Source organism: Hoplias malabaricus, chromosome 14, assembly GCF_029633855.1.
Source record: "Hoplias malabaricus isolate fHopMal1 chromosome 14, fHopMal1.hap1, whole genome shotgun sequence".
Classification (NCBI taxonomy): domain Eukaryota; kingdom Metazoa; phylum Chordata; class Actinopteri; order Characiformes; family Erythrinidae; genus Hoplias; species Hoplias malabaricus.
In genome coordinates this window covers 26,687,036-26,714,972 of record NC_089813.1, presented here as the reverse complement: position 1 = coordinate 26,714,972, position 27,937 = coordinate 26,687,036, and the positions used below count along the sequence as shown (strand labels likewise).

Here is a 27,937-nt window from a genome sequence, read left to right as displayed (position 1 = left end):
GTGGTTCTCTCTCTTTCCTTTAGGTCTTGTCTGTCATGCAGTCCTCCTCACTTGGCTATCCTTCCTCCTGGGCCCTGCGCGCCGATTAGAGTGTTGGACTAGCCCGAGCTGTTGCTATGGCAACCAGCTGCGGCAGAAATGATCACGTTATTAGATGGCTCTGACTGCAGGCAGACAAACTACTTGATATCGGCAGGAAGGAAAGAAAAGAAATGGAAACAAAAAAAAGGAAACTGGAAATAAAAAAAAAACAAAGCATAAAAACGAGTGATTTCCCAGCTGAAAAACTGAATCAGAAAATTGTAGACATGTCTTTCCAAATAAACAGAGACCACTCTATAACCCCTCTTTCTCACCACACAACACACATACACAGATACACTAATCTGGAGCCAAGGGATCATTCTCTGCAGTTACTCGTTATAATCTCTCATTAAGGATCTTTAAGCTCGCTGGACTCTTCAGAGCTTTAACTGACAGCCATAAGTGTTCCATGCTGAAGGAACAGCGCTAACACATTACATTTGTCCAACAGCAGAGTCCTTGCATAGAGATAGCGCCTCACAATTGCTAGCACTTTTGATCTGCATGACAATGGACATGAAATGCCATGTTATCACAGGCACCATTTTGTTTGCAGTCTTTTATGCAGAGTGAGTAGAATCTGCTACACATGGGAGTCTGCCAAGAAAGTCTAACCAGCTCCACATCTGTCTTGTGAAAAGGACTGGCGCCATGTCCTGCCAAATGTCAGTGATTAGCAGGTCGAGTTAGCTCTAACGAGTAGACGTTAGCTTTCAGGTCAATCTTGTCAAATTCAAATTTGCAGAGGGTGCCATGTGGAACTCTGGACAAGAAAACACTTCTGATTATGTTTCCAAACATAAGTATGTACATTCTTTCCTCAGTCTACAGAAACTATGCACAAATCAAACATGAAGGGATGGTGCCGCAGTACTGTAAAGTACTGGGTTAGCAAATCATTAGAGCAGTCTATGAAACTGGATCACTGTTTGGAAGTTAAAATCTAACCTTCATTTGCTTAAATCCCAGTCACAACAGTCTTAAAATAAAATGTATTCACTTTACAGGAGCGATGTCAGCGATGAACACTAGGGGGCAGGGAGCCTTGCTTAGGGGGAACTGAGATGCAGAGAATGCAACCAGCACCTTAGACTAAACTTTGGAGTTATGTAAAAAATCCACATGCGAGTCTTCTAAAAAGAATAGAAATAAGAGAAATAAGGAAATGTATTTTTTTGGAAATACATGTTTTTCTTTGGAAAACAAACTAATTCATAAAAATATTGTATGCCTTTCACTCAAATACATAGTTCAAAATACAGTATATTTTCTTTTTCCTCCATACAAAGACAACCGACATGAAATCTACATTAATATTTATTGCTAAGAAAGACTTGGTAAAGAAGAGTGAAGAAGTGATGGCCTGTTGGCTGAATAGCTTTGGTTTCTGCAGTAAGCCCAACATACATCTCATTTGTTCTGTAATATCACTGAATTCACTGGCGAACAATGGGCATGTGCTACATGAGTTATAGAGCAATGTTATTTATTTCTACTAGACTTTTTCACAGACATAGGGCACAGCATGCAGCAAATAGTCCTGGCTTGAAAAACTGTATCTGAACCTCACTCCACACTACTAAAAAGTATATGTCTCAAAGAGAGAGAGCTCTGTTGACCTCTCTGTTAAACCTCTGAAAAAAAAAAATACTTTCTGTAAGACTCTCTCACTCTCTGTCTCTCTCATACTCTACCAGCTTTGACACAGCAATCAATAATGCTCCACCTACACAGAAATTACAGAGTCATCAAAGTAATATGCATGAAGACAATGCACACACTCGGACATTCAGGAGCTTTCACTTAAATGCTGAACATATGCCCACAAATGAAATTTACATTCATAAACACAAGAGAAAATCTTGCTTACACTCCTTGTTTCTTTATTCAAATATTTTTAAACCTGATGATAATAATTACTTGTCTCCATTTCCACCCTGTTAGCCGAACGCTCCACTCAATGCCACTAACCCTGGGAGTGTGGGGAAAGCATGCGCTTCTTCCAAGACACATGATGTTAACCACTGACTTCTATTTGCACTGCTCCCATCACCAGACAGCCCTCTGTGCCAAAGGAGAGCACTGTCTGGCCAGGTCTATTACATCAGCAGATATGCACCTTGCACCGTGTCATGTGTTGAGGGCAGAGGAGGAAGGGGACCATCTGTCTCACACAGAGAGCGAAGGCAATAGTGCCGTCTTAAGGCTCTCAGGCTTGGATGGCTGTGGCATCACAGGAGATTGAACGAGTGATCTCTCAATGATGGGGGCAAAGCTTAGACAGCTCAGACCCTGGAGACCACAAACACTTCCTGTGATGAGGGGTCTGTACTACTTTAAGGTGCACCCATTAGTGATACAGGTCAACATTGTTAAAATTACCCAGTAATATTTTTAAAACAACAGACGTCACATTGTCATCACAATCTATGAGGTACTGAGAAGTACAGTGTGTACTGGACGTACAGGAGAACACTATGTACTGTTATAACTAAATGTTCAGAAAATTTTTGGAATAAAAACTGTCCAGAACAAAAAAATATCCTCGCTGAAATACATGTATCTCCAAAAACGTTCCTACATAAGGAGGAAAAAACCTTGAGGGGTGAGGGGATTTGCAAAAGGAGACTGGCACTTCTTCAGGTGTATAAATGATAGAGTTTCAAAAGCATAGTTTCACACCAGGAGCTTTAAAACCAATCACAGATTTGCCATTTTGTGTGCCCTGATGAAGGCCTGAGTGGGTTGTAAGGTGTCGACACATTTGTTTAAACTTTTAAGCTTTGCCAAGTGTTAATAAAGGCTTCAAAGACAGAGCGCCTGGGATTATTTTTGCTCTGAGAGACACTGTTTAATTTTTTAGAAGGGGGGAGAGTGTGCAAGGATTACTTTACCTTGACAGCTCCTAGTGGGAAACTTTCTTTTTGAGACTGAAAACAATGTGAAGGATAGACATTTTCAATTAAAAATATAAAAAAAGGAAGTCGGCTGAAGTTTAGTTACGACAGCAACAAAAAAACTACACAAACTGACCTGCTGCAAAAAAAGTCTCCAAACAGAGCACGTATGATGTACGCTTGGTCTGTTCTCCCTCAACAATGTTTCATGAGCCATAGGGGACACATTTAGCAAGATGCTCTATTAAAATCAGCATTGATGGCTCCCCATGAGCCTGACAGTGTCCCAACAGTAATGGCAAGGAATTAAATATGACTGTCAATTAATAGCTTGTTTACTTTCATAAACGCCATTACAGACAACGCAGGGCTCTGCATACTGACAGAAACAAATAATAGGAGGAAAGCCCACATACTGGGAGCTACTCTGGCATTTAATGCTGATGGAACTTGTCTCTTTACATCTTGCTAGAAAATACAAAGCTGCTAACAAACTGCTGTCACAGAACAAAAACGGCGTGAAGATGAGTTTATCATTCGGATTGAATAGTACATCTTTGTTGTGCCAAGTTCTGTGCTGCAGTGTAGATGCAGTGCTGGCTTGAGATGAGTTGAGTCTTGAGTGAGATGCTGGATGCTGATTTTTGCACCTACACATTGATCCTATGGGTCAGCGCAAGGCTGGAGCAGACTGCTATTGTCATTCAAGCAAAACTGGCAACAGCTTAATCAAACTACTGTGAACTCAGCTTCTCAGACCAATATGAAGGAAGGTTTACAAAAGGGAATACTCGAGTACTCCAGTCTCACAGCATAGCTATGGCCAATTCCTTCACTACAGGTAAGGCGTTCTGAATTCGGAAACAGGTGCTATATATACATCTGTCACCAGATTGTGAATCAGTATTGGTGCCGTGACTTCCCATAGGTGACAGACAGTATACACCGGCAGACAGAAAGGATAGCTTAGAGGCTTATATATCAAATGCTGATGTTTAGCAGCTTGTGGGTCCTTTCTGTTCATCCAAAAAATCCACAAAAAATAACTGGAGATTCTGACCAAAAAGAACAATACTTCACCGCTCATTAAGGAAGCCTATACCTATGTTCAGTGGCAATTAAAGTATCATAATTATACTAGATCCATTTTATTGATATATGATTATTGACCGGGACTATATAATGCTGTAAAATTAATCAGCAGACCCTCTATACCGGTTGAGTATCGGCAACATTTACATTACCAGCCCGAAGTGAAGCAAATATGATTATTTTTCCTGCCTTAACGTGACTCAAATGTGACTTTTTCAGGGCTGTGTGGACTTGCCTAATCAGGTTGGAGTTACTTTCATATGTGGTCCTTGATCGGATTCATGTCTACTTCGTGTGAATGGGCCTATTAAATTTCATGCGTCTTTTTGCTGGTAAACATGTGCTTATTTGTCAGCGCTGGCAGCACTGCAAATCAACAATGGAAGAGAGAGCTGTGTCCCAAATAACACTATACTCTCTACATATTGCACTTCACAGATTATAAAACTAAAACTATTACACTCAGGGAATTAGTCAGTTAGACTAGAAGATGCGAGGCTTGTGTAATTCCACATACAGTGCACTGCGTGTGTGCAGAGACCCTTAATTTACAAGCTACAGTGTGTACTACAAAGGGTGTAGGGTGATTCAGAAGAGCTCATAGCTGCCATGAGTACCTGTGAATCTACAAAGTGCTCCTCTGTGGTAGGTGCCTCAATAAAATGGTTGGGAACGGTAGAAAATACATGTGTTTTTAAATGTGAAGCAACTCATAAAACTAGTCTGTAACTCACCAACACACTATTTCACTCTCCTTTAACAAAATGCAGCATATTTTGCATCAATGACGTTGTGTCAGTGTTAATAGACATTATACATGATTTGGTTAAAGTAGCTGTGCTACAGCTGATCTTACTGTACCTCTGAGAGAAGATGTCTCTGTAGGGGCTGCCGTGCTGCATGGCGATGCCATAGCCTCTGTCTGGCGCACTGTTGCTCACCGTGTAGAAGGAGCAGTCCTCATCATTAATGGCCACATACTCCAGCACAGCTGCATCCCACACAAATGCAAAGCGGCCGTACTTCACCTGAGGGAGCGAGAGAGAGACAGAGAGAGAGACAGAGAACAATAGGGTGGAATCAGAGACTCAGAAGATGATAATTATATTCAAAGACGAGCAGATGCATGGGAAACAGAAGGATTCAAAAGCAAATGGAGTGCAGAGAGTCTCGCTTCTAATAATACGAGCAGGTGCTGACTGTATCCGGAAGACTCTTGCAAAGAGAATAGAGTGTCATTGAAAAAATGAAAACAGCTGTATTAAATATGGACACAATGTGCCTCTCCTCCTTTCTGCCTAATTGTTCACAAAAGCCTGACAATGACAGGACGGACACACACGCCAGATCTGCACAATGCAAATGGACAGACCTGACAGTTAAGGAACATCACGTACCCTAGCAGAGTTCAAACTGTGTCATGGTCACATAAATGAATGTGGGACCTTGTTAAATTTCCAGTCTTTATACCTTTGAAGTTCAAATAATGGATCATATGAAATGCAGGTGAGGATGGGATTGGTTGAGACAAGGCCTAGTAAGTAGAGATAATGTTCGGTTCAGGGGGAACTCTAACAAACATGTAACATAAAAATCATTGCCCTTAGGCCCACAGTCATCAATTTTGTGTAGAGCACAGAATCTGTTAAAGTTGGGCTTATTTTATTATTTTTCATTATTTGTCTTGTTTAGAGAGCAAAAAAAATAATAAATGAACACAAGATTGAAATGTTAATATACAAATGTCAAAACTGGGGTGGGTCATTTTTTAGAAGAATTTTTGTGTTATGAGATTTTTAAATACTTTAAACTACCCATTAACAATAATAAACAATAATAAAAATAATAATCAAATGCTCTGATAATAGACAAAAAAATAACAAGTGTTATCTTTCTCTCTTGTGAACTCCTCTAGCTGTAGTCGGGCATTGCTTGTTATATGTTTTGGGGAAAGTCATTTGAAGGAATGTAAGGGGGAGGGTTTCTGTGCTGGATATTTCAAAAACAAGTTTACAATCGCTTGTTTCTACAAAATTAGCCACACTAGCTTTAACATAGTAATATTAAAACTATCATAAGCTTAGCTGAGTGGAAATGGCCATCAGTTATATTTTGTATGACTTTAAAATGCAAAGATAGGCTATTATTAGTACACACAAAATATTTGTCACTTGTTCCTTCATTCTCTCCTCATTACACCTTGGTACAGCTGAGCATTAATGTACTAATTCCTCTATGTAATACATTCTGCCATCAATCGTATCCACTTCCTTGCCAAGAAGTTCAGTCTTCATCTGCTGTCTGTTGAAATGTCCTAATTAGCTGCCTGGGAAAATTGGTCCAACCAACTCTCCAATCAACATTCGCCCACAAACTTGCTCTAAGTCTTTAAGGCAGAGAACAACCATACAGAACTTCAGCCTTTAATATAATGACATCATCTGCCACCTCTACTGGGTATCCACATGGCCTGCACTATACAAGGTGATATCCTTGGGCCAGTCACGCAGAAGGGACCCCATCACCTCAGCCAGATCACTTGAAGGTTAGGGCTCATGCAAAAAAAAAAAAAAAAATCAATGGGCCCTGACCCCTGAAGACTTCCTTTTAAAGTAAAGCTGGACCTTGTGTAAAGTCACTTTCAAGATTGTGTGTTGAGGGATTTCTGAGCAGATATTAAGACAAGATTGATGGTTATTGCCTTATTTAAAAGTCAAGCCTACAAAAAAAAAAAAAAACCTAAGCTCAATTTTGTTTTCTAGCCATGCATCTGACATTTAAACGTTTTCATAGTTTGCTCATAAAAGTTTCACACCTCTGCAGTCGGGAGAGCTGAAAGCATGCTGGATCTTTGAAGTAACGGTCAGTGCATAAATGTGCATAAATGGCTTGTGCGTAAACATGCATGCATAAACATCTTCACAAACCAACTGAGCCTGGCATGTAACTACAGGTCATTCTGCAGAGCTTCTGCTGGCTTGTTCAAATGAAAATCTGCTGTAAAAGCTTGCTGATGCCTCCAGGCCCCCCCTGCGGATTTCTCTTCATTCAAGTTGTCTTATGACAGAAGGAGCTGTCACACCTCTGCAACCAGAGCAGTCACGACTTCAGCAGTTTATGAATTTGAAACAGCTCCAAAGACATCTTTTCTGTATTATCCTGTACTTCATTATGCACTCCGCATCACTTTTGCTTGAGAACTGGCTATCAGCCTTAGCTATAATTATACAATGCCAATCCTCATTGATCTGTGGTCAGTGCCCAACAATTAGTTAGGTCTCCCCTTCTCAAACAAGGTTTCCCACCTGGAAGAGTGAAGGCAAGCATCATTTTGAACTACTACTAACACAACAGCATTAGACCCTTTGGCACCTTTGAAGGAGACCACAGACACTGTTACATTAGTTAATAGACTTCAGTATTGGCTCGCACTGTGCTGAGTGATGGTGAGGCCATCCTAATCGCCTCAGAACAGTGAGATACATTCCCTTTTATGCATATATACTTTAAGGGAATGCAATAATTTGGATTTGGGCGGCACGGTGGCGCAGCAGGTAGCGTTGCAGTCACACAGCTCCAGGGACTTGGAGGTTGTAGGTTCGATTCCCGCTCCGGGTGACTGTCTGTGAGGAGTTGATGTGTTCTCCCTGTGGCCGTGTGGGTTTCCTCCGGGTGCTCCGGTTTCCTCCCACAGTCCAAAAACAGATGTTGGTAGGTGGATTGGCGACTCAAAAGTGTCCGAATGTGTGAGTGTGTGTGTTGCCCTATGAAGGACTGGCGCCCCCTCCAGGGTGTATTCCCACCTTGCGCCCAATAATTCCAGGTAGGCTCTGGACCCACCACGACCCTGAACTGGATAATCGGTTACAGATAATGAATGAATGAATTAATAATTTGGATTTGCATGTTCGCAACAGACGTTTATAAAAATTTGAATATACAACTAGAGCTCTCTCTTTTTCTACTGTTTAATGCACAACAATTTGTTTTTGGGCAAATGTGCACACATTCTGAACACAACTCAGATCACTAAGGTCTTAGTTTCCTAACCCGAAGAGCATTTTTTTTTCGCCCAAAACTAATTCAAAAGTGTGAATGTTCTTATTGTGAATATTATTATTGTTCTTTAAACCTCTAAATAATTGTACTAAGACAAGAGTCTGAGAATCTAGGTTAATTAATCTTTTAATAATTGTATATTATTTTTGTATTTTACTATTGCATTTATAACATATTTTATTTATTATTATACTTTACATTATTATTATTTTTTTTTACACTCTAGTAAAATATTTCTTTTTCTTTTTTTAATACATGCATGCTGTTTAATCCGTGACCCTGACCTGGATAAGCGGTTACAGATAATGAATTAATGAATGAATCTTGTTTAATTGGCACTGATCAGGAGTAGGAGTCCCAATTTCTTGTACATTTTGTACAATGACAATAAAGGCATTCTATTCTATTCTATTCTATTCTATTCTGTTATTAAAGCAGAAATGTAGGTCAAAGGCAGAAATATCCTTAACATTCTAGGGTTAAATTGGTTAAGCTTCTTAGAAGCAGGGTACACAACACAATCAAAGCGAACTCCTGAACCCCTGCTCTGATACAGAAGCACTGTTGTTACAATTTGAAACACACTCAGATCTAATGTGAACTTAATTCCTTCTGTTCTGGCAAGACCCTAAAAATAGTGGTGCTGCCTCTCCCCCTGCTCTCTAAGTAACTGAGTAAGAACACTAAATTGAAGACGAGAGGCAGGAATGGAGTGTGTCCAGCCATACCAGAGGCGATTTTTATCGATTCCAATTCAATTGAACTCAGGAAGAGAGGGCAGGAAACATGCAGGGAGCACAAGAGCCACAGCCACATTAGAGCAAGTCTGCACTAGAGGAAGAAAACATAAAAACACGGCGACAACACACAGGCCTAAAAATACAGCTGCAACAATGGGCTCTACGCTCGGATGCTTTTTGCTTTCCTTGAAAAGAACTTTCAATGAATGTCTCCTTGAAATATGAGGGAATAACATTTTCAAGTTTTGAACCATATAGCAAAAAGTTTTTTACTAATTAAAGGACCCATATCTGATAATGGTTTAGTTTTTTATTCTCTTCCCTGAAGTCTGCTTATGATTCTTATGTGGTCATATGTTGTACAGACAGTGTCACCAGGGTTTAGAAATTAGCCCAAATCTCTCTTCATCTATTAAAACAGAACAAACTTATTTCCAGTTACCGTGCTTGTAAATTACCTCTGTTCTGATTGGCTTCTCTGTGTTGTATATCAGTCAAAATGTAGCCCAGGTTGAATAACTTCATTATACAAATACACACAAATATCAAACGAAATGCCTGCACCACACTTAAAGCTAGTGTTTACCATTGTGTTCTATCACCTTTCTTTTTAATTACATTGGACAATCCTTTGGGAACTGAGGAAACAAATTGTTGTAGTTTTGCAATTTGAATTTTTGTCCATGCACCCATGATATGGGCACTGATGCACTCCCATACTATAACAAATGCTGGGTCCTGCACCTACCCCTGATAACTTTGTCTTTGGCACAGAGATCTCTGCATCATTTTTTTCTGATAAAAAAGCTGAAAAGTGGATTCATCTGATCAAAGCATATATTAACACTGTTTCTAATCATCAGAGATTTCAGGTATGTATCTGTATACAGTAGAATACCGTAGAGTTCTGTAGTGTTAAGTGAAAACTGTTTTCCAAATGACTTCAGAGGCCATGTGTCGATGTTTAGCACAGCAGCATTATCGTTTTTCATACAGTGCCATCTGAGGACTGATCAGAAAAGTACTTTTTCAAATGGTTTGACAAAGAGTAGTGTGCTATGACTTCAAAGAACGTGAGCAGGGTTAAACTGGTGTAGGATGAGAAATTTGGAAGAAAATTGAAGTCCATTAGCAAAACAGTAATGAGGATTGTGCTTTAAGACCTTTTCCTATGTCACACCCCGCTTTATAAGTGTAGAACAGAATCCCTAACAGAATGATGAGAAAAAAAGAGAGTGAGGGACAGAGACTAAGGTTGCTAGTGCTTGAGTCAGAGCACATTAAGAAGAGGACGATGAAGCATGGCACAAAGTGAGAGCGAACTATAGCCCCACAGTCATGGCAATCAGGGGGGCTGTGATTCTAATTGTGCCAAGGTAATTATTTCAAGCAATTTTCCCTCAAACAACCGTTGCTCTACGCATCCTAATCAGCGCATTGTTTCCAGGGGAGGTATCGAAGCACACATGCTCTTGCACGATTCATAATCGCTACATTTAAGCCAATTAAACACCTCCCAACCCCCACCCCAAAACACACACACACATACATATAAATGTTGGAGTCAACACATTAAACATGACATTTTATTTTACCAGTGGCTATGCAGCTGAACTCATTTAATATCAGGCGATCAGTGCGAGACTGACTTCTAATTACAGTGAAGTGAGCCATATAGAGTTTAGAAGTTAGCCAGGCATATCAGCAGCTCTTCATCTTCAAAGTGACTTGCTGCATAGAAACGGTAGGATTATTCAGGTTATTACAAAGCTCTGAACTCATCAAAACTGTACAATCTCGTAGCTCCCCCAAGGAAAAAGAGAGCAGGTATGATTTGGGTGGTTGATCATTCTCAGCGCTGCAGTGACACTGACGTGGCTATTGTGTGTTAATGAGTGTTGTGCTGGAACGAGTGGATCAGACAAAACAGTGCTGCTGGAGTTTTTAAACACTGGGTCCACTCACTGTCTACTCTGTTAGACAAACCTACCTCGTTAGTCCACCTTGTAGATGTAAAGTCAGAGACAGTAGCTCTTCTGTTGCTGCACAGTTTGTGTTGGTTGTCCTGCACAGCTGAGAATGACCCACAGCACAAATCTTACATGCTCTGTGGTGGTCATTTGGGAGCCCTAACCATTTAAGGACAGGATGAAAGTACAAAACATGCAGGGCGACTTATAGACTACAGTCTGTAACTGTAGAACTAAAGTGTGCTAAGAGCTGATAAAGTGGACACAGAGTGTAGAATCAGAGGTCATCTTAATTTTACGGCAGATATGTGTATTTGTGCAATAAATGCTGAGTGAGAACACACTGATAAACAAAAACATAAGAGTCTTGAATCCTGTCCGTCCACTAAGGGATACAACGCTGGAATGAAACACAGTAAATAACACAGTAAACTACAGTTTAAGGCCACAATGCCCCTTTACGGGTGCACAAGGCCGGGTTCATTTCAGTTCAAGTAGTTTTACAACATAGTTTATAAACAGCGCTGTTTTAATGCACTGCCATATCTTTTCACACAAACCTTCATCAGGTCTACTTTTAAAAGGTCATCAGCAAAAGTCCAAAACACAATTAGCGCTGGTGTCACCAGCTTAGCTGACAAAAAAGGACGTGCCTGCTGAGAGAGCATGGTCATATAGGCTGCCCTATGAGGCTGGGGGGATTTTTTTTTGTTGCTCTCCCGCTGAGCCTTCCTTGAGAAATCTCAAGCCCTAAAGGTCCGATGTCATCACGCTAGCTCGGGAATCACATTAGGGGCCGTTTTATCTTGGGATAGGCTTTGGAGTCACAATGTTGATTCTTCTTGTTTTTTCCTAAACAAAAGCTGTTTTTTATCTGATCTCTTTATGTGGGCATCTTGTATTTGCTGATTAGGCCCTTGGTGTAAACGTCAGTGCGAGGGCGGATTTGAATCATATTCCAGTAATAAACAGATCGGCTGAGTCACTGTAAATCTTTTTTTTTTTTTTTTTTTTTTTTGTCGTATGCTCAAATTTTGCTCAGCAAAGAGAAGTTGGCCAGAATGTTTAGAACTGTTGTGTAGACTAGTTTTCTGCATATATGTGAATGCAGGCATTGTTATATCAATAGAATCTCAATCAATCTTGATCAGAAAAAAGGTAGGAACACAGCCTTACAGGACACAAATCCATCACATGGAATCACACACTCACACAGGACAAAAACAGCACCTGGAGGAAACTCATAGAGACACAGAGAGAATACACTGCTCCTTACAGGCAGTGACAAACTTCTCACAGAACAGTGACATGTGGTGAGGACCAAAAGCCAGCCATAGTGTCTGGCTGAACTAGTGCTGACCCAACAACATTGGAAAACTTGACAAACTTAGAGGAGAACATCAAGTGCCCAATCTTAAAATGGACAATTTTCTGACACTATAAGTTAATGTGCCTCTTTACGCAAAGTGTCCTTGAAAGCCTTGAGGCTGAAGTTTTAGTAAATCATTGGTAAATGAAAAGGTTTTTGTTATAGTAGCCATATGTTGCAGATGACTGTGTTAAAGGGAATGTCTAAGATTGTGGGGAAATGCAGTTATAAGCTCCGCGTTTTGTAATGTACAACAGTGTGTTTGATGGAGAATAACAACTGTTATTTTTACGTTTAATTTGTCTGTACGTTTTTATTCACTGTTTGAAAAAACCTATACTTGTAACTCCAGTTGTTAAGTTTTGTAGCACATTCGATAATACAGTCAGCTGTCTCCACCGTTTGGAGACATTTCCACCTTAAGGGATCTGAAATAGCAAAAATAAGTCAATATTAATCACCTATAGAGCAGGAACAGAGCAATATCCTCATTTTGGTTCGTGCTTTCCAATGTTTGGGGTTCTGTTCATTGAGTAAAACATCTCTAGATGCTTTTGCCATAAGAGAGAGAGAGAGAGAGAGAGAGAGAGAGAGAGAGAGAGAGAGAGAGAGAAAGAGAGAGAGAGAAACTAGCATAACGAACCGAGCCAATTTGTTTTGTTGTTCATTTACAGACTGCAGAGCTGCTGTGAGGAAACAGCCTCTGAATTTTATAAAGTGTCTTTTGATTACAGTCATAAACTAAGCCTTTAAGTAAAGGCAACATTATTTTATTACTTTTATTTTGCATAATACCATTTCCTCAGCATTAGTAATTATGCAGGAAACAGCTATGCAGAATTATAAAAACACTTTCAAAGTTTTCAAAGGTTATGTGCAAAACCAGTCTAGCTCTGAAACCTCAATAGGGCACAGGCGATTAAAGATAATGGTCTTTAAGCTTGCACACAATTTTAAGAGTAAATAATGTTGTTGTAACAGATCGTCTTCTTCAGAAATGACTATTACTTGCCTGTTGTACTGTTTGTTTGATATGCAGCACTGCTGCCCTGCCCTCAGGTCCATGCCCCATTCATATTCATAATAGCACACTGCTCTTACATGATCTTCTCTAGAATGCCTCTGAACATGCTTGGTCACACATGCAAGTCATCAGCAAATTATGCACATACACAACTTAGCTGATTAAGGAAAATGGTGAGAGTCAAGGCAAACATTCACACTCCAGCTGTAGCAGAACATGAGGAGGAAGGTAACTTGCTTGACACAAATTTCAGAAATTTTTGCTGAAAGAAATGGAAATAGAGCAGCACATTTAGACTGGGTATTGCAGTGATTTAAAAACATTTAAGGGCTGTTGTTGTACAATGAGTTACAGGAGATAGAGGCAGGCCTAACTGTAAATTCATAGATCTGTCTGTACTGAGTGAAGATGAATGTGTTACATCTATACCACTTTTAAGGAACTAGGCGATTTATTTGTTTCTTGGAAATAACTAAATCTGTAGTTCTGATGAACAGAGATGTGTTTATTGGGGTTCAATTGATGACCAGAATTGGACTTGGTTATTTTCATGGTTTTAATTGAGTACACTTTGTATAAAATTCAGAGAATATTTCCTCACTTTTCTCTTTCCAGTCTGTTTGTATGCTGGAAAAAAGGTCTGATGTTTGTATGCAGCCCTGGCTCAGTAAAGAGGGAACAAACTAAAAGCATGTAAAGCGATGAGGATATTGCTCAATTCTTGCTCTTTAAATGGGTAACACAGACTTATTTTTGCAATTACAAATCACTTATGGAGGAACTAACTCCCAATTCAGGAGACCATTTCCTGCATAAAAGTAAATGCATACTGAAAGTGCTACAAAACTAAACAGTGTGAGTTGCAAATCAGTTTCTGTGATTTCTGTATTTCAAACAGTGAAAAAAGATGGTACTTCACAGTAGTTCTCCAGAATTATTTTTGTTGCCTTTAATGTGCCCTGACTTTGGGTGATGTACATATCTGATTCTCAGATTTTTGGTTTTCGTTGACAGTTGTCCATATCACAATATTTTTGAGTGTTGGTTTTTAATGTGTGTTTCTTGGAAATCCATTACTCTGCAGTGTGTTATGCAGTGCAAAAGTCAAAGAACCCCCATTCATTTATTTAATTTCCAGTCAAAATGACTACTAAGTACAATAATTTCATTTTCCAGGCTCAAGGAAAAAAGCAGGAAACACATTATAAAAAAAAAGCCTCAATGACAAAACAATATACATTTTGGAAATATTTTGTTTGATTACCCCTGATCACAGCTTCAAATATTTTCAGGAGAGGTGCATTCACGAGTTTAGCAACTTGTATGTTCAGTTTTTTGCCCTTTTCTCAATACCTGCTCCATGACAACTACACATCCCATAGAAACTTCTCAATGTTGCTTGTGTGAATGTTATCGTCTCTTTGAAGGGGAATGGTGTGAATGACTCCGTTGAGAGTAGTTCTTGTTCAGTAGACAGCAATGTAACTCATAGGTTATAAAACTGGAAGGACAGAAGAGCTGAAGCTGCAGTAAACTGCATAGAAATAAAGAGTGGGGAAAATAAACAATCACAGAATTATTTATATTATTAGTGAGGGTTTTTTAAATTTAAAAATGGAGTAATTCTATGTTTGAGCAAATTGGGGATCAATTTTTTCTGCTCTTTTCCTGACACTAGAAAATAAATACATTGTGCTTAATAGTTGTTTGACTGGATACTGATTGAATAGAAGGTAATATCTGACCCAGTACTGTAGGTAATACTACCACAGAGGTACAGAGAGAACGAAGCACTATCCTTTACAAAAAGGACATAAAGAGCACACATTATACGCCTTTTCCACATATTAACATAGTTCCCTGGGCCTTAATGAAACATGCATATGTAACATGCTTTGGTCAAAAAAGCACAAGGTTGAAACAGCACAGCATTAAACAACTGGTATCAACGCCTGTCCCTTTAAAAGACAATGAGACACACACAGCTCACTCGCAGCTGACGTACAATGTGAAGCATTTGTCTATTTTATCTTGTTTTTTGTCAGTTTTTTCCACTGCACTCTGCTTGTTCACTCATTTTCCCTGGATCGCAGGGTTTTCTCATTTCTCCATTCTTGTTTCCATGTGTGGGTTGGTAAGAGCTCCATATCCCAAATGTAATGTGCAAATGCACTGAAAATGTGTTTAACTTTTCCATAATATGTTTTCCTCAGGTATCAGAAGGCACTTTTGGTACAGTACAGTGTGATTACAGCTGAGTTTTTCAAATCTTGCTTTACATATTAATAATGAAAAGCCAGTGGCCTGGCAAAAGAAGCACGGTTAAAGTACTGCCCTTAAAATACTGTGTGAACCACAGCCCCAGTTGAACTCTCCTGAGGGCTACAGATAAATCCATTCAGTCCTGATGAATCGTGGAACGAGATAACAGTTTTCAGCTCTGTAGCTTGCCTTCTCAAATAATACGTGTCTTCTGTTACAGAGCAGCACACAGCGCTTGCCTGTACCGTGTCTCTGAGCAACAGCTTCATCTTTGTAACACACTTACAGCAGTTATAATGAGATTCTAATATTATACAGAGAGAACAGAGCTAGGTAACATTAATTGGACGTGTTTGGAATGGGACAGTCGTCGCAGAGATGCATGTGGGGTGCAGGGGAAGTCTCACACACAGGTGGCTTGCACCCACTGGAGCCAGCACAAAGAGATGCAGAGCTCTGAAGACTTTCTCTCCTGTGCTTCTCCTCCTCCCTAATTGGCCTTGAGCTGTCATTAGTGCCTTATTTCTCCTGGAAAACTAAAGAAAAGCAATTAATAGTTTATCAAAAAAAAAAAAAAAAAAAAAGAATATGTAAATTGGGCAAACCTCTACCAAAGACACAGGCTGATAAGGGAGAGGGGAAATAATTAGGGACAGATGTTGCAGAAACAGTCCAGGACAGCTCACTGAGCTAGAATTCCAGCACCGTTACTAATACGCCAAGGCATAAAATAGTATCTTTTTAAATCAGTCCTGATGTTCTAAAATAGTATGATTTCATATCAGTGCTAAGTCGTTCAGCATTGGCCTCTGTATCTGCTTCTATGTCCTGCACAATTGAATAATAGCCAGGGAGCATCATTTTAACAAAGGAACGTTCTATTCCTCAGACAAGGGCATGCAAACCGCTGCTGGCATCTTTCTTCGGACAGTGCCACACAAGTCAAGACTCATTTTTGTCTTGTAGGACGAATGTCTGCATCAGTTGGCCTCTATTGTGATGTTCAGACAAAGCTGCTGTTGCTTCTTGTGCTGGTGGATAACCCGAGAAGTCAATCGTACATCAAAGCCGTGTCAGAGAAAACCCACTCTGGCTTTGTACAATCCTTCTCCCAAGTTTCTGATGAACCTGTCAGTTTATTTTTTTTCCAAAAGCACTGGAAATAGAACAACACTGTGAGCTCTGTAGTGGAAGCAGGAGCTTTGAAACACAGCACAACTAGTGTGCGCTGATCGATGGGTAAAGAAAAAAAAAAGATTTCGTCTCGCACGCACAGCGGAAACTGACAAGGAACAAAGGAGTTTTGTTGTGTGTTATTTAACTACACCTCCAGCTTCATCTAACTCTACCTCTGGTTACATTTTGAAAAATACAAGTACTGAAGTGGAAGGGGCTGTTGTGAAGGGCATTGTATACAGAGGGGAAGGCTTTGGTGCTTTGTTTTTTTCTCCCATAACAAGAGAACAATGTCCACATGGCGAGGAGACCAATGTGGCAGGGTAGAATATGGCAATAATAATAGCGCTAGGGGGCACTATGCGGCAGAAGGAGAGCATTATCAGGGGGCAAGGACAGGAGCTTGGATCACTGGCACACTAATGTGGATACTGTGCCATCATACTTTGGCACAGAGACATGGTCATCTGTGTCTATAGCAGAGTTGAACCTGAGCAACGCAGATGCAGAGGCAGAACTGACCACTATAAACATGTTTTTCTGACAGTCTGGAAATAGTTTTAATCAAATTTGAAGGAATAATGTATAAAAAAGACACTTGCTGGTGGTTAATTCATCAAGTGTTTAAACTTATTTACAAATATGTGATAAAAACCAGGCCAGTATTTGGCAAGATGTGAGGTTTAACAGTGTATGGATATTGATTCACTATTGGACATACGGGTCACTCTTGCCCTGTGTTATAATTGATTATTAATTAATTTTAATGTATTAACAACATAACAAATAACCAGTAATAAACATATTTTAATCATGTATACAACTGTAGTGTTATTCTAAACTGATACAGACTGATTAATGCATGTGCGAGTGCCCTACACCATTGTATGTTTATACTTGTGTGTTGGTGCCTGCAATTACACCACTACAACAGTAGGGTGAATCACAAATATCTTCCTAAACCCTATGTAGAACACAATGTATATGAATAACAATATTAGTTTTTTAATCTGTGAAGTGCACTATTTAGGGAGTAGGGTGCTAATTGGAACAGAGCATAGTTTACACATGATGCAACAAAAGAGTTACAAATACAAACAGGTAGAAATCTCTGTAAGTTTTTATTCACTGTTTGAATTACCACAGAACCTCATTTGGTACTCGAGTTGTTTGTTTTTGTAGCACATTACTGTGTTTACCTCCATGCAGTTATCACTCCTCAGACTTTAGAGTTGGCTCCATCTACAGCAAAAATAAGTCAACATTGCCCACCAATGAAGCAGGAATAAAGTGATATCCTCATCTTGGTTCATGCTTTTGAACATGTTGAACAGTCTCTTCATTGACTAGAAGAGAGAGCCCATTATATGAGACACTTTTTTTTTTTACTCATTTACAGATGCAGGGTATTCGTAATCACATTATAGTAGTTTGGAGCATGAACACAGATTGGAACTAGCAGATAGTGAGGAAATAATCACAGAATTTTATAAAAAGTGTTTTTCTGGATCAAAATCATGAATGTCACCTTTAAAGGAAGATGATTCATTCAACATTTTTTCACTTCCCAAACATTATTTTGACCATCTAAAAATACAGTATCATGCTCAAATATTTGAACACTCTGCTATCCCAGAACAAAAATCTGCTTACATCACCACACACTGCTATTTCAGGTTAGATTTGTTGCAGGACCAGATTAGATTAACATTTCCCCTCTGATTGCTGATCCAGATTTCTGGATTGGATTACTGCCATCTAAAAAGTCATGCTGCAGATTATTATTATATTTTGGGCATTTTCCATGTTCAGCCATCAGGTAGTAGGCAAAGGCAGCATCAGAGGTTTACACTATATACACTACACGATATAAAAGGGCAAAGTAAATGCTGCATATTTACCAAGGAAACACACTTGCCAACAGCAGAAGTTTCAGGAAAGAGATCACTTCCCTAGATTAACTGATTAAAGAAATTCTCTTTTATTTTGGGGGTTACCTTTAGGGCAGCACAGTGAACACTACCAACAAGGCATTACAGTCAGCACCATCACAACATGTACATGGAAGCACGTTGCCAACAGTCATCTATAATCTCTCTTTACATCATCTCCACAGCAAGGCATGGAGTAAGGTTTTTTGCTACGACAGTGTGTAAATGCAGCTTAAGATTATAACGTCAATCCTTCTTTATGCCTAAGATTGTAATCCATTTGGAAAACTCCCACCAAATCTGACAGCTTAGACTGAACGAGCTGACGCTTGAATGAAAACGAAGACTGTACAGTGTAACTAGCAGTGTAACATGGTTGCTGAGCTTTAGAGGGTTTTGAGTGTATAAACTCTGCACAGCTACTTAAGTCTTTGGAGAAATTAGACCCCAAAATGCCTTTGAACCAAACTCTGGGAAAAAATTAATAAATAAATAAATAATGTCCGTATTTGAACTGCATCAAGAGGAACCTTCACACCTGGTCAGGAAATAGTTCTTCATCTAATTCACACCATCCAGCAATAGCACACTGTGGTCACTGAATATTCACTACTTCACGCTCAATTATGCAGTAGCTCTCTCCCTCTCCCTCTCTCTCTCACTCTCTCTCTCTCTCTCACTCTCTCTCTCTCTCTCTCTCTCTCTCTCTCCGCTCTTTTGCACTTGGCTTGTTCCTGTTCAAGTGCTCTCTGTGTTCGTAAATAAAAGGCTACAAAGCACTATAATGGCAAATCCGACCTCGAAAATGAGTGTGTGTATAAGCCTCTAGGTTTCTTTGATCTTTTCTGCCAACACACCGGCGTAATAAATAATCCTCCTCAGAAGCAGTGGTGGGGAGGGGGGCGGGAGGAAGATGATCCGGGAGTGTGTCTTTTCAAGTTTCCACACAAAAGGACTACAGTTAATGCTAAGAATACAGCTGCATGCTTACCCTAAGAAGATGTGTGTTGATGGTATGGTAAAGTAGTTTGACCTCTGTGCTGGGCCCATTGTGCACCCCCACTTTGCCTCTTTCTTCCTGCTTAAGAAGTGTCACATAACCCAGAGCATGAGTAGGAGATATTCTTGCAGGTTATCGCATTTGGCATGCAGCCACTTTCTCGGAAGCTTCTGTTCATCCCTAAACACCATACTATACACCAGCCAAGGCTTAGTGAAGGCCTAAGCACATGCACATATTGCTATGGCCAAAGCCATTTGTGAATCCAGAGGGTAGTCTCACAAACTCAGTGGCTCACTCAGTGTATGGAAAGAATGGGTGAGTCCTTCTCTCACTGTTGGTAAGAGATGATCCTAGGCAATAGGAATCTGAGGTGAATTAAGCTGTTTTGACACTGTATGAGACACAGCTTTAGTAGATGTGACTGGCTGCCTGTTAGGACCAGGAAATCTTTATAATATTTATCAGAAATGATCTCTTTTACAGTTTTGCTAATGCACTTCTGATGCATTTCCAATTTAATTACTATGGGTGAGGACCCAGAATTAAAACAACACTATGTAATATTTTTACCTTAAAATTACAGCTTCAAAATCATTGCTCCACTGACCTGTAATAGAGTAAACTGCACTATGTAACTGATTGAAGCGTGTAGGAAACCTCCCCCTCCCCCATTGTATTACAACTTGTCCAGAAGTATCAAATCTATATCACTCTGTTCTCAGTCCTCAGTTAAGTATTCACAGCGAAAGTTTCAACTTCAGACACCTGCAATACCAGTTCACTAGGTGGCAATATGCAGCTTACCCAATGTGCAGTAACATCAGACTTCTTTAAAAGCAAGTCTGCCCGTTCAGTAGTAACCACAGCCTCTTAAAAGTTATGTCTAATGAAACAACAAGACCAGGCTCTTATCTTTGTGAAAGTGGAGAGACCTATATTTATGAAACTAAAAGAAGAAGCAACATTTCAAAAGCTTTTTCTTTTTTTTTTAATCTGGCAAGAAAAAAGTATGAATAATTGACTAAAAAACATTAGAAATAAGCATTTTTCTGGTTTCAGTTTCTGTGCGTGGACATATCTCCACATCCAAAGGGAAGGGGGAGGTTATATTTCCACTCATGCTTTTACCAGCAATACATCTGTTTTTCTTAGTGCACTGCGGGGCATATTCGACTTTCAAATAACAGATTCCACTCCTATTCCAGCCAGTGAAGTGACTTCTTTTCTGATAATGCCTTTTATAATTCTGAGGACAGGGAAGAACTGCCATTCTGTCATCACTGCAACTGGAATTGTATCTGCATGACACCAACAAGTGAAAAAGCCTTTTGCTTTTCTCTTAGAATTTGAACTAGAATTAATACATGTCTATTGCACATACAACAAAATGTAGTCTTGGTAACAAACAAGTGACAAACAAGAGAGTATTTAAAGGTTTAATAATCATTCACTTAATCTTAAGGTTTGTTACCAGTTTTAATGTTATTAGCTATGACTTTCAAATAATGAAATGACCATCCTAAAACCCTGACTGCTTTCTGGGCCCCAAGGGATACCAAAATGTATACAATTTATGGAATCTGAGTTATCTTACATACAATGGTGCTGTATTGGCATTTAGTCTACCCACATCGTACAGTGAAACCTTGACTTACGAGTGAATGAACTTACGAATTTTCCAAGATACAAACCATTGCTTGGTTGATGTTTTTGCTTTAAGATGTGAGCTACAAGAGAGCGAGCTTACACCACCCACCACTAGGTGGCCCAGCGAGTGTTCAGTTCACTTGGTTATTTAGCGAGTAAGTCAAGCAATGGAGCACATTCTCTTTTATTATGTATCATTATTTTTTTATATATATATTATTTGTTATTTATTAAGAACATTTTTTTGTGGGGGCTGGAATAGATGAATAGCATTTAATTAACTTTAATTGGGACATTTATTTGATATATGAGAACGAATTATACTCTTAAGTCTAGGTATTACTGTATAACTATATAATTTATTATTTTATAAATTATCAATTTCATTGCGACAGTTGTATAAAATCAAGCACCCATCCATGAAAGAATGGACCAGCCTTAAAACTTACAGGATTCAAGTGTGGTACTCCAAATAAGATGCCACCAGTTTACAGCAGTTTTACTTCAGCTGTCACAGAGAAACCATGGCCCTCTGTGATGGTGAAACCTACAGTGGGTGAAATTCTGCTTTGATCAACAACAACAACAAAAACAAAAAGATGAACATACATTTATTCATTCATTCATTGTCTGAAACCACTTATCCAGTTCAGGGTCGCGGTGGGTCCTGAGCCGACCCGGAATCACTGGGTGCAAGGTAGGAACACACCCTGTAGGGGGTCCTAGTCCTTCACAGGGTGACATACACTCATACATTCACTCACACCTATGAACTCTCTTTGTTGCCAATCCACATACCAATGTGTGATTTTGGACCATGGGAGGAAACCGGAGCACCCGGAAGAAACCCATGCCGACACAGGGAGAACACACCAAACTCCTCAAAGACAGTCTCCTGCAGCAGGACTAGAACCTACAACGTCCAGGTCCCTGGAGCTGTGTGACTGCAACACACTGTGCCACCATGCCGCCCAAAAGATGAACATATAAAATAAAAACAGTAATAAAGGTAATCGTTTTCTAAAATGGAGTTTCAGCTTTCTTATTTTGTATATTTCATGTGGGGTCGGTGGTTAGTGGCCTGTACCACAGAGGGGGATATGCTCTGCCTTTCAGGGTCAGAATGTGTGTCCTCTCCTCCTGTGTGTATGTATCAGTCATGACAGCACATATCACAGGAGTCACTCGCAATGGAGAGAACAAAAGGCAAAACCCACAGAGCAGTGATGTTCCCTCGGGATACACACACACACACACACACACACACACACACACACACACACACACACACACACACACATCATGCACTTGTACTGACTGCCAACTTACACATTTGTACACACATAAACATCCTCATACATGTTTTTCCTTTACCTCAAGGCACATACAAACACATCAAACCTTACACACATGTATGCCAGAACCCCCAGCCCCCCCTGCGAAACACACACACACACTTTCACACTGTAGTATATTTAGAGTCCTCCTCATTGCTCATGCTGCTCTCATCCTCCATGTGCTCTCAGTGGCCTCTGAGCCTCATGCTGAGCCCACACACACACACGCCCACACACATACACACATCAAGAAGCTGCTGTCATCAGTCTCTTGCTGAGCTGCGATCGTCATATTCACGTTTACAAAAAAGACAAACAAACACACACTGAACGACAACCATCTTCCAGAATGTTCTACGTAATTAATCCAATGACATCCCACACATCACATGCAGACGAAGTGCACATATAACTAAGGCTGTGAAACCTTGATAATTATTAGTCAGGATGAGTCCTGATTAAAATGATTAGTTGTGATTAATTGCATTAATCACCACAATCAGTGCTGAAGTACATTTACAACAGGTCTGTTTCTTTCCCAAACCCCACAGTAGACAGCCTAGACCATACTCTCCTCTGCCTAATGGTGTATATTGTGTAGAAGGGTTTTTGTAGAGGTTATGGTCTGTTGACTGGATTGTATTTATTGTCTTTGCACTATTGTTTCCTGCTCCACAAGCTACGCTACTATCCATCCGTCCGACACACCGACACCCTCACAGACAGTGATTTGAGGTCTAGAAAGATCCCAGGACTCCATGACCCTGGAGCTGCTCACTCAATATATTTTTTTCTGAAATCAAGAACATCAAAAGAGAGTTTGAGTTGAAGAGCATTAGTGAGATCAGGTACTGCTGTTGCATGATAAGTTATGGATCACAAATTTCAGGCTAATACAGCCTAATACTATTGAAAAGAGCTCCATAATTACAGAACTCAGAAGCCAAATACCAAGGGGTTTAATACCACCATCAGCACACGAGTTTGATGGGAATGTACTAGAAGTTTCAGTTTTCTGTGGAAAGCTTTGAGTTACATGTTACAGAGAAAAACAATTTATAGCAAGTCGTGTAGCAATTTTAGCCTGAAACCACACATGTTCACACATGTTGTTGTTGTCAGCCGTGTATTTCATTTTTGGGGCAGTAGAGTGAATGATTTGAGCCTGACAGTCAACTTTAGATGTCTATAATAATGTCTAAAAAATAATGTCTCTGCATGGTGTCCTCTTTTGGGGAACTGAGACATTCATTCATTATCTGTAACCTGTTATCCAGTTCAGGGTTGCGGTGGGTCCAGAGCCTACCCAGAATCATTGGGCGCAAGGTGGGAATACACCCTGGAGGGGGCGCCAGTCCTTCACAGGGCAACACACACACATTCACTCACACACACGGACACTTTTGAGTCGCCAATCCTCCTATGAACGTGTGTTTTTGGACTGTAGGAGGAAACCAAAGCACCTGGAGGAAACCCACGCGGACACGGGGCGAACACACCACACGAAACTCCTCACAACATAGTGTTAAATGTATTGTATTGTAGCAAAATAAGTGATTATTTTAATAAATTAATATTAAAATTATTATAATTGTGTAGGATCTTGTTCTGTAGTCAATTCAGGCTCTTGATATTTTTAAAATTATTTTAATTATTTATGTATTAGGTAACAGATTAAAAACTGCAGACTCAGGACTGTTGAGACAATAATTCTGGGTTTCCGAAGGTTAAAGAAGCTGAATATAAACTTAAATAGGTTGTGATAACAAGAAAATGATTAGATATTGACTTTGTGCATACCAGAATAATAATCTGAAATCTTCAGAGCAAAGGTCCTTTGGGCAAAACTTCAATAAAAATTGAGATATAATACCGTCTGCAAATTCACTTTATACTGGTCCCTATATAAGGATTATCTTACCTGAAATAACCCAAGCAATTATTTCTGACAGGTATCCCTGTGTTTGTGTGTGTGTGTGTGTGTGCGTGTGTGTGTGTGTGTGTGAGAGAGAGAGAGAGAGAGAGGGAAAGAAAGAGAGAGAGAGAGAGAGAGAGAGAGAGAGAGAATAAAATATATACATGATTTTATGAACGAATGTGGTTTTATATAAAAAATTATGTTAATTGTTCTATTAATTGAATTTGATAATTACTATTCATGCCAATACATATATTTTTGGTTTATAATGAGAAAGAGAAAGAGAAAGAGAGAGCGAGAGGGAGTCACACACAAAAAATAAATAAATAAAAATATATATGAGCCAGTGAGATTAAGTCAGAACACCCCACCACTCTCAGAGATCAGATCTAGGTTGCTGGGGCCATTCCCCTGGATAAGTGCTGGCCTAGAGGACACGTTTAAAGGGCCTCGCTGTCTGTCTCGCTCTGTCTTTTTCTCCCTCTCCTTCCCCACTGCCCCGGTGATATATTATTTTCTGTTTTCCAAAAGTCCATTAGGTCTTGGCGGTGGGCCATCTTGTCTCCCGCAGACAGAGATAAAGACGTGGTGGAGGGGTGTGAGGCCAAACAGAATGCGAATGAGCAGACCATCGCTGAAGCACATGCTGAAAAACACTGCAAAACACACCATCTCCACACACACTCTTGCACATTTATATCACCACTGCTTCTTAGACACAGCTCAGAGTTTCTTTAATTCATTTACAATTCCATAATTGAACTTCGGAGCCAGAAATAAACAAAAAAAAAGGGGGGGCGGGGATGGGGTGGGGGGCATTCCCTTCTATATCCTCTTGGCACAAATACAGATGTGGAATTTAATGATCCAATTTAGGTCATTCCGCCGACAGACTGGAGCCTTGTTGAGCTCCAGATTAAACTCATCTTTTAAAGGTTGTTTGTCTCTGGCTTTGTCTTTCATCGACGTCCCCCTCTCAGAATTGATGCTGCCTGTTTTCGCAACTTTTGCGCAACACACCCCAGCCCAAAAAAAATTGTGTGAGTAGATTACGCTCCCTGCTGCCTCTCCCTCGTGCCAGTAATGCCCCCCATTTGTAATTTTCACCATTACAATTTATCTGGAGTGGCTCGTTAGGAGCGAGAGTGAAAACGCTTTGTTTGGAGCGAGGGGAGAAAGATCATTCCGAAACGCAGGAAAACGGCACCATGGGAGGCATTTGTCTTATCTACGATGGCAGCCTTGTTCAAAATTGAATGAAACACAACAAAACAGTTGGCGGAATATCTCAGCCAATCCATCAACTTCCATTTCTAGTAAATGAGGGGACATAAAAGGGCCAGAAAAACAAACAAAAAAATAAATAAACTAAAAAGAAAATCAATCCCGTCTTATGCAGTAATGTTTTGTTTACATCAGGCATCATGAACATCATCAGTCGTCCTCCTATAGAGGGCCACAAGGGGGCCAAATCTGTACAAAGTTTTTCAACACCAAATATTCTTTAGTACTCCAGAAAGATTACTGTGTCCAAAGCCTGGATGCTGAAGTGTGCTCGGCGTTATTCAGTCTAGATGTGCAATGTGTTATGGCTTCAAGGGACCTCAAAACCCCTAAATATTCCATAACTGTTACTGCCCACATTTGCATCATTATTTACCTCACATGAGAATGTATTTCTGCCAATAAGCATTATGTAGGAAATAGCTACATTATATAGCTAAAATATTCCACCATGTCTTTGATGTGATCAACAGGACGACACCCCCTTGTGGAGCATTTCTTAAAGATGAATGAGTGGCACCCCCTTGTGGAGGATTTTATGATAACTGTGAGTGAGTATGAGTGAGGGAGTGTAAGTGAGTGAGTGGGAATGAATGTGTGAGTATGTTGGTACATAACTTGTGAGTGGGAGTGAGCAAAATAATGAGTGGGAGTGAGCAAAATAATGAGTGAGCTTGTGAATGCTTAGCTATACAAAATAGTTCTGAAGGCAGCACTGCCTTTGAGTCAGAAGGAACGAAAAACGTAGAGACAAACCTGATTGGTTAGCATACTTTATGCAGGGATTTTCAATTACTGAGCCATAAACTAGATCTCTAAGTTTGCCTGCTTTGACTGCCAAATGACTTGGAACAACTCAAGTGCAGGTAAAGTAAATGTGCAGGTAAGCACTTCTTCAGAATCTGCCTCAGAGGCAGCAGAGCATTGTTATATTCTGCAGTGTCCACAGGGGCAGTCCTTTTATGCTGGTGACTAATTCCTTATGTGCTTCCTCGAAGACAGTGCCGCCTTCAGAACAATTTTAAGTAGTGATTTTATACATGAGGAAGATGTTATACAGGAATGTATGTATGTGAAAGAGGGTGTATGTGTGTGAGTGAGTATATGAGTGAATGTGTGAGAATCAGTGAGATGCTTCTAGAAAAGTTGTTGAATGTCTGCAACTATTTTCAACCTCTCATTAAAGACTAATTTGATATATTGGTTATAATCAGCAATGTTCTTTCATGTTTGGAAGCCATCCTGTGTGCACATGTTCCTGAATAATTTGGTCTGGAACATAATAGGAGTTGCAGTGGAGGCTTTAAACATTTCATTGAGAACACTACTGCAAACAATTGTAGGAGTAGTTTAACACTTTACTGTCTGTGATACATATTGATAAAGTTTGTCCGTACCAGTAAGGATTGTTTGAAATTCAGCCTTCTTTAGAACAACTGGAAGGCTGAAATTGTTGACAAAATGTCATGTTTTGAAAATGACATACTCTAATTCCTAATTAGAAAAGCATAGTTACCTTTGTCTCACAGTAACTGCTGGCTATAACTACTTAGTTATGTGAGGGTTAGGATTTGGGGCACACCCATAACAGCTACATTCATTAATGTGTATTATGTGGGACTATATTTTTATTTATTTTATTTAAATTTGCCAAAGTTCAAAGTTGAGTAAATGCATAACCTATAAAGTTTCTAACAAGAAAATAATTAGCAACAACAGCAATTTAATCACTTTTGAATTTATTTAATGTGATATATTCCCCTGGCAATCCAGAGAGAGAGAGAGAGAGAGAGAGAGAGAGAGAGAGCGAGAGATAGAGAGAGAAAGAGAGAGAAAGCAAGAGAGAGAGAGAGAGAGAGAGAGAGAGAAAGAGAGAGAGAGAGAGAGAGAGAGAGAGAGAGAGAGGGAGAGAGAGAGAGAGAGAGAGAGAAAGAGAGAGAGAGAGAGAAAGAGAGAGAGAGAGAGAGAATGATTAAAAAGACTCTTGTAGTATAATCTGCAAGGTGAGATGAGAGAGATAATGTATCACTGCTAATGCGTCTCCATGTCATGAGACACTCAACCTTCTTTCTAATGATGATCTGATAATTGCAGCATGAAACTTTGCTTCCAGTTGTGACAAGTGATGCTTCTGTGGCTTGGCA

The 27,937-nt window shown here is 39.8% G+C and overlaps 1 protein-coding gene across 2 annotated transcripts in view; it reads right to left on the bottom strand.

The window, feature by feature from the left end:
• The window catches only part of grid2 (glutamate receptor, ionotropic, delta 2), a 599,368-nt gene that overhangs the window by 23,474 nt on the left and 547,957 nt on the right, over positions 1-27,937 (bottom strand). For both annotated transcript variants that reach the window (XM_066644040.1, XM_066644041.1), the window contains exon 14: positions 4,935-5,101. In XM_066644040.1, the coding sequence (XP_066500137.1) occupies positions 4,935-5,101 (167 nt within the window). The remainder of the gene's footprint in view (positions 1-4,934; positions 5,102-27,937) is intronic.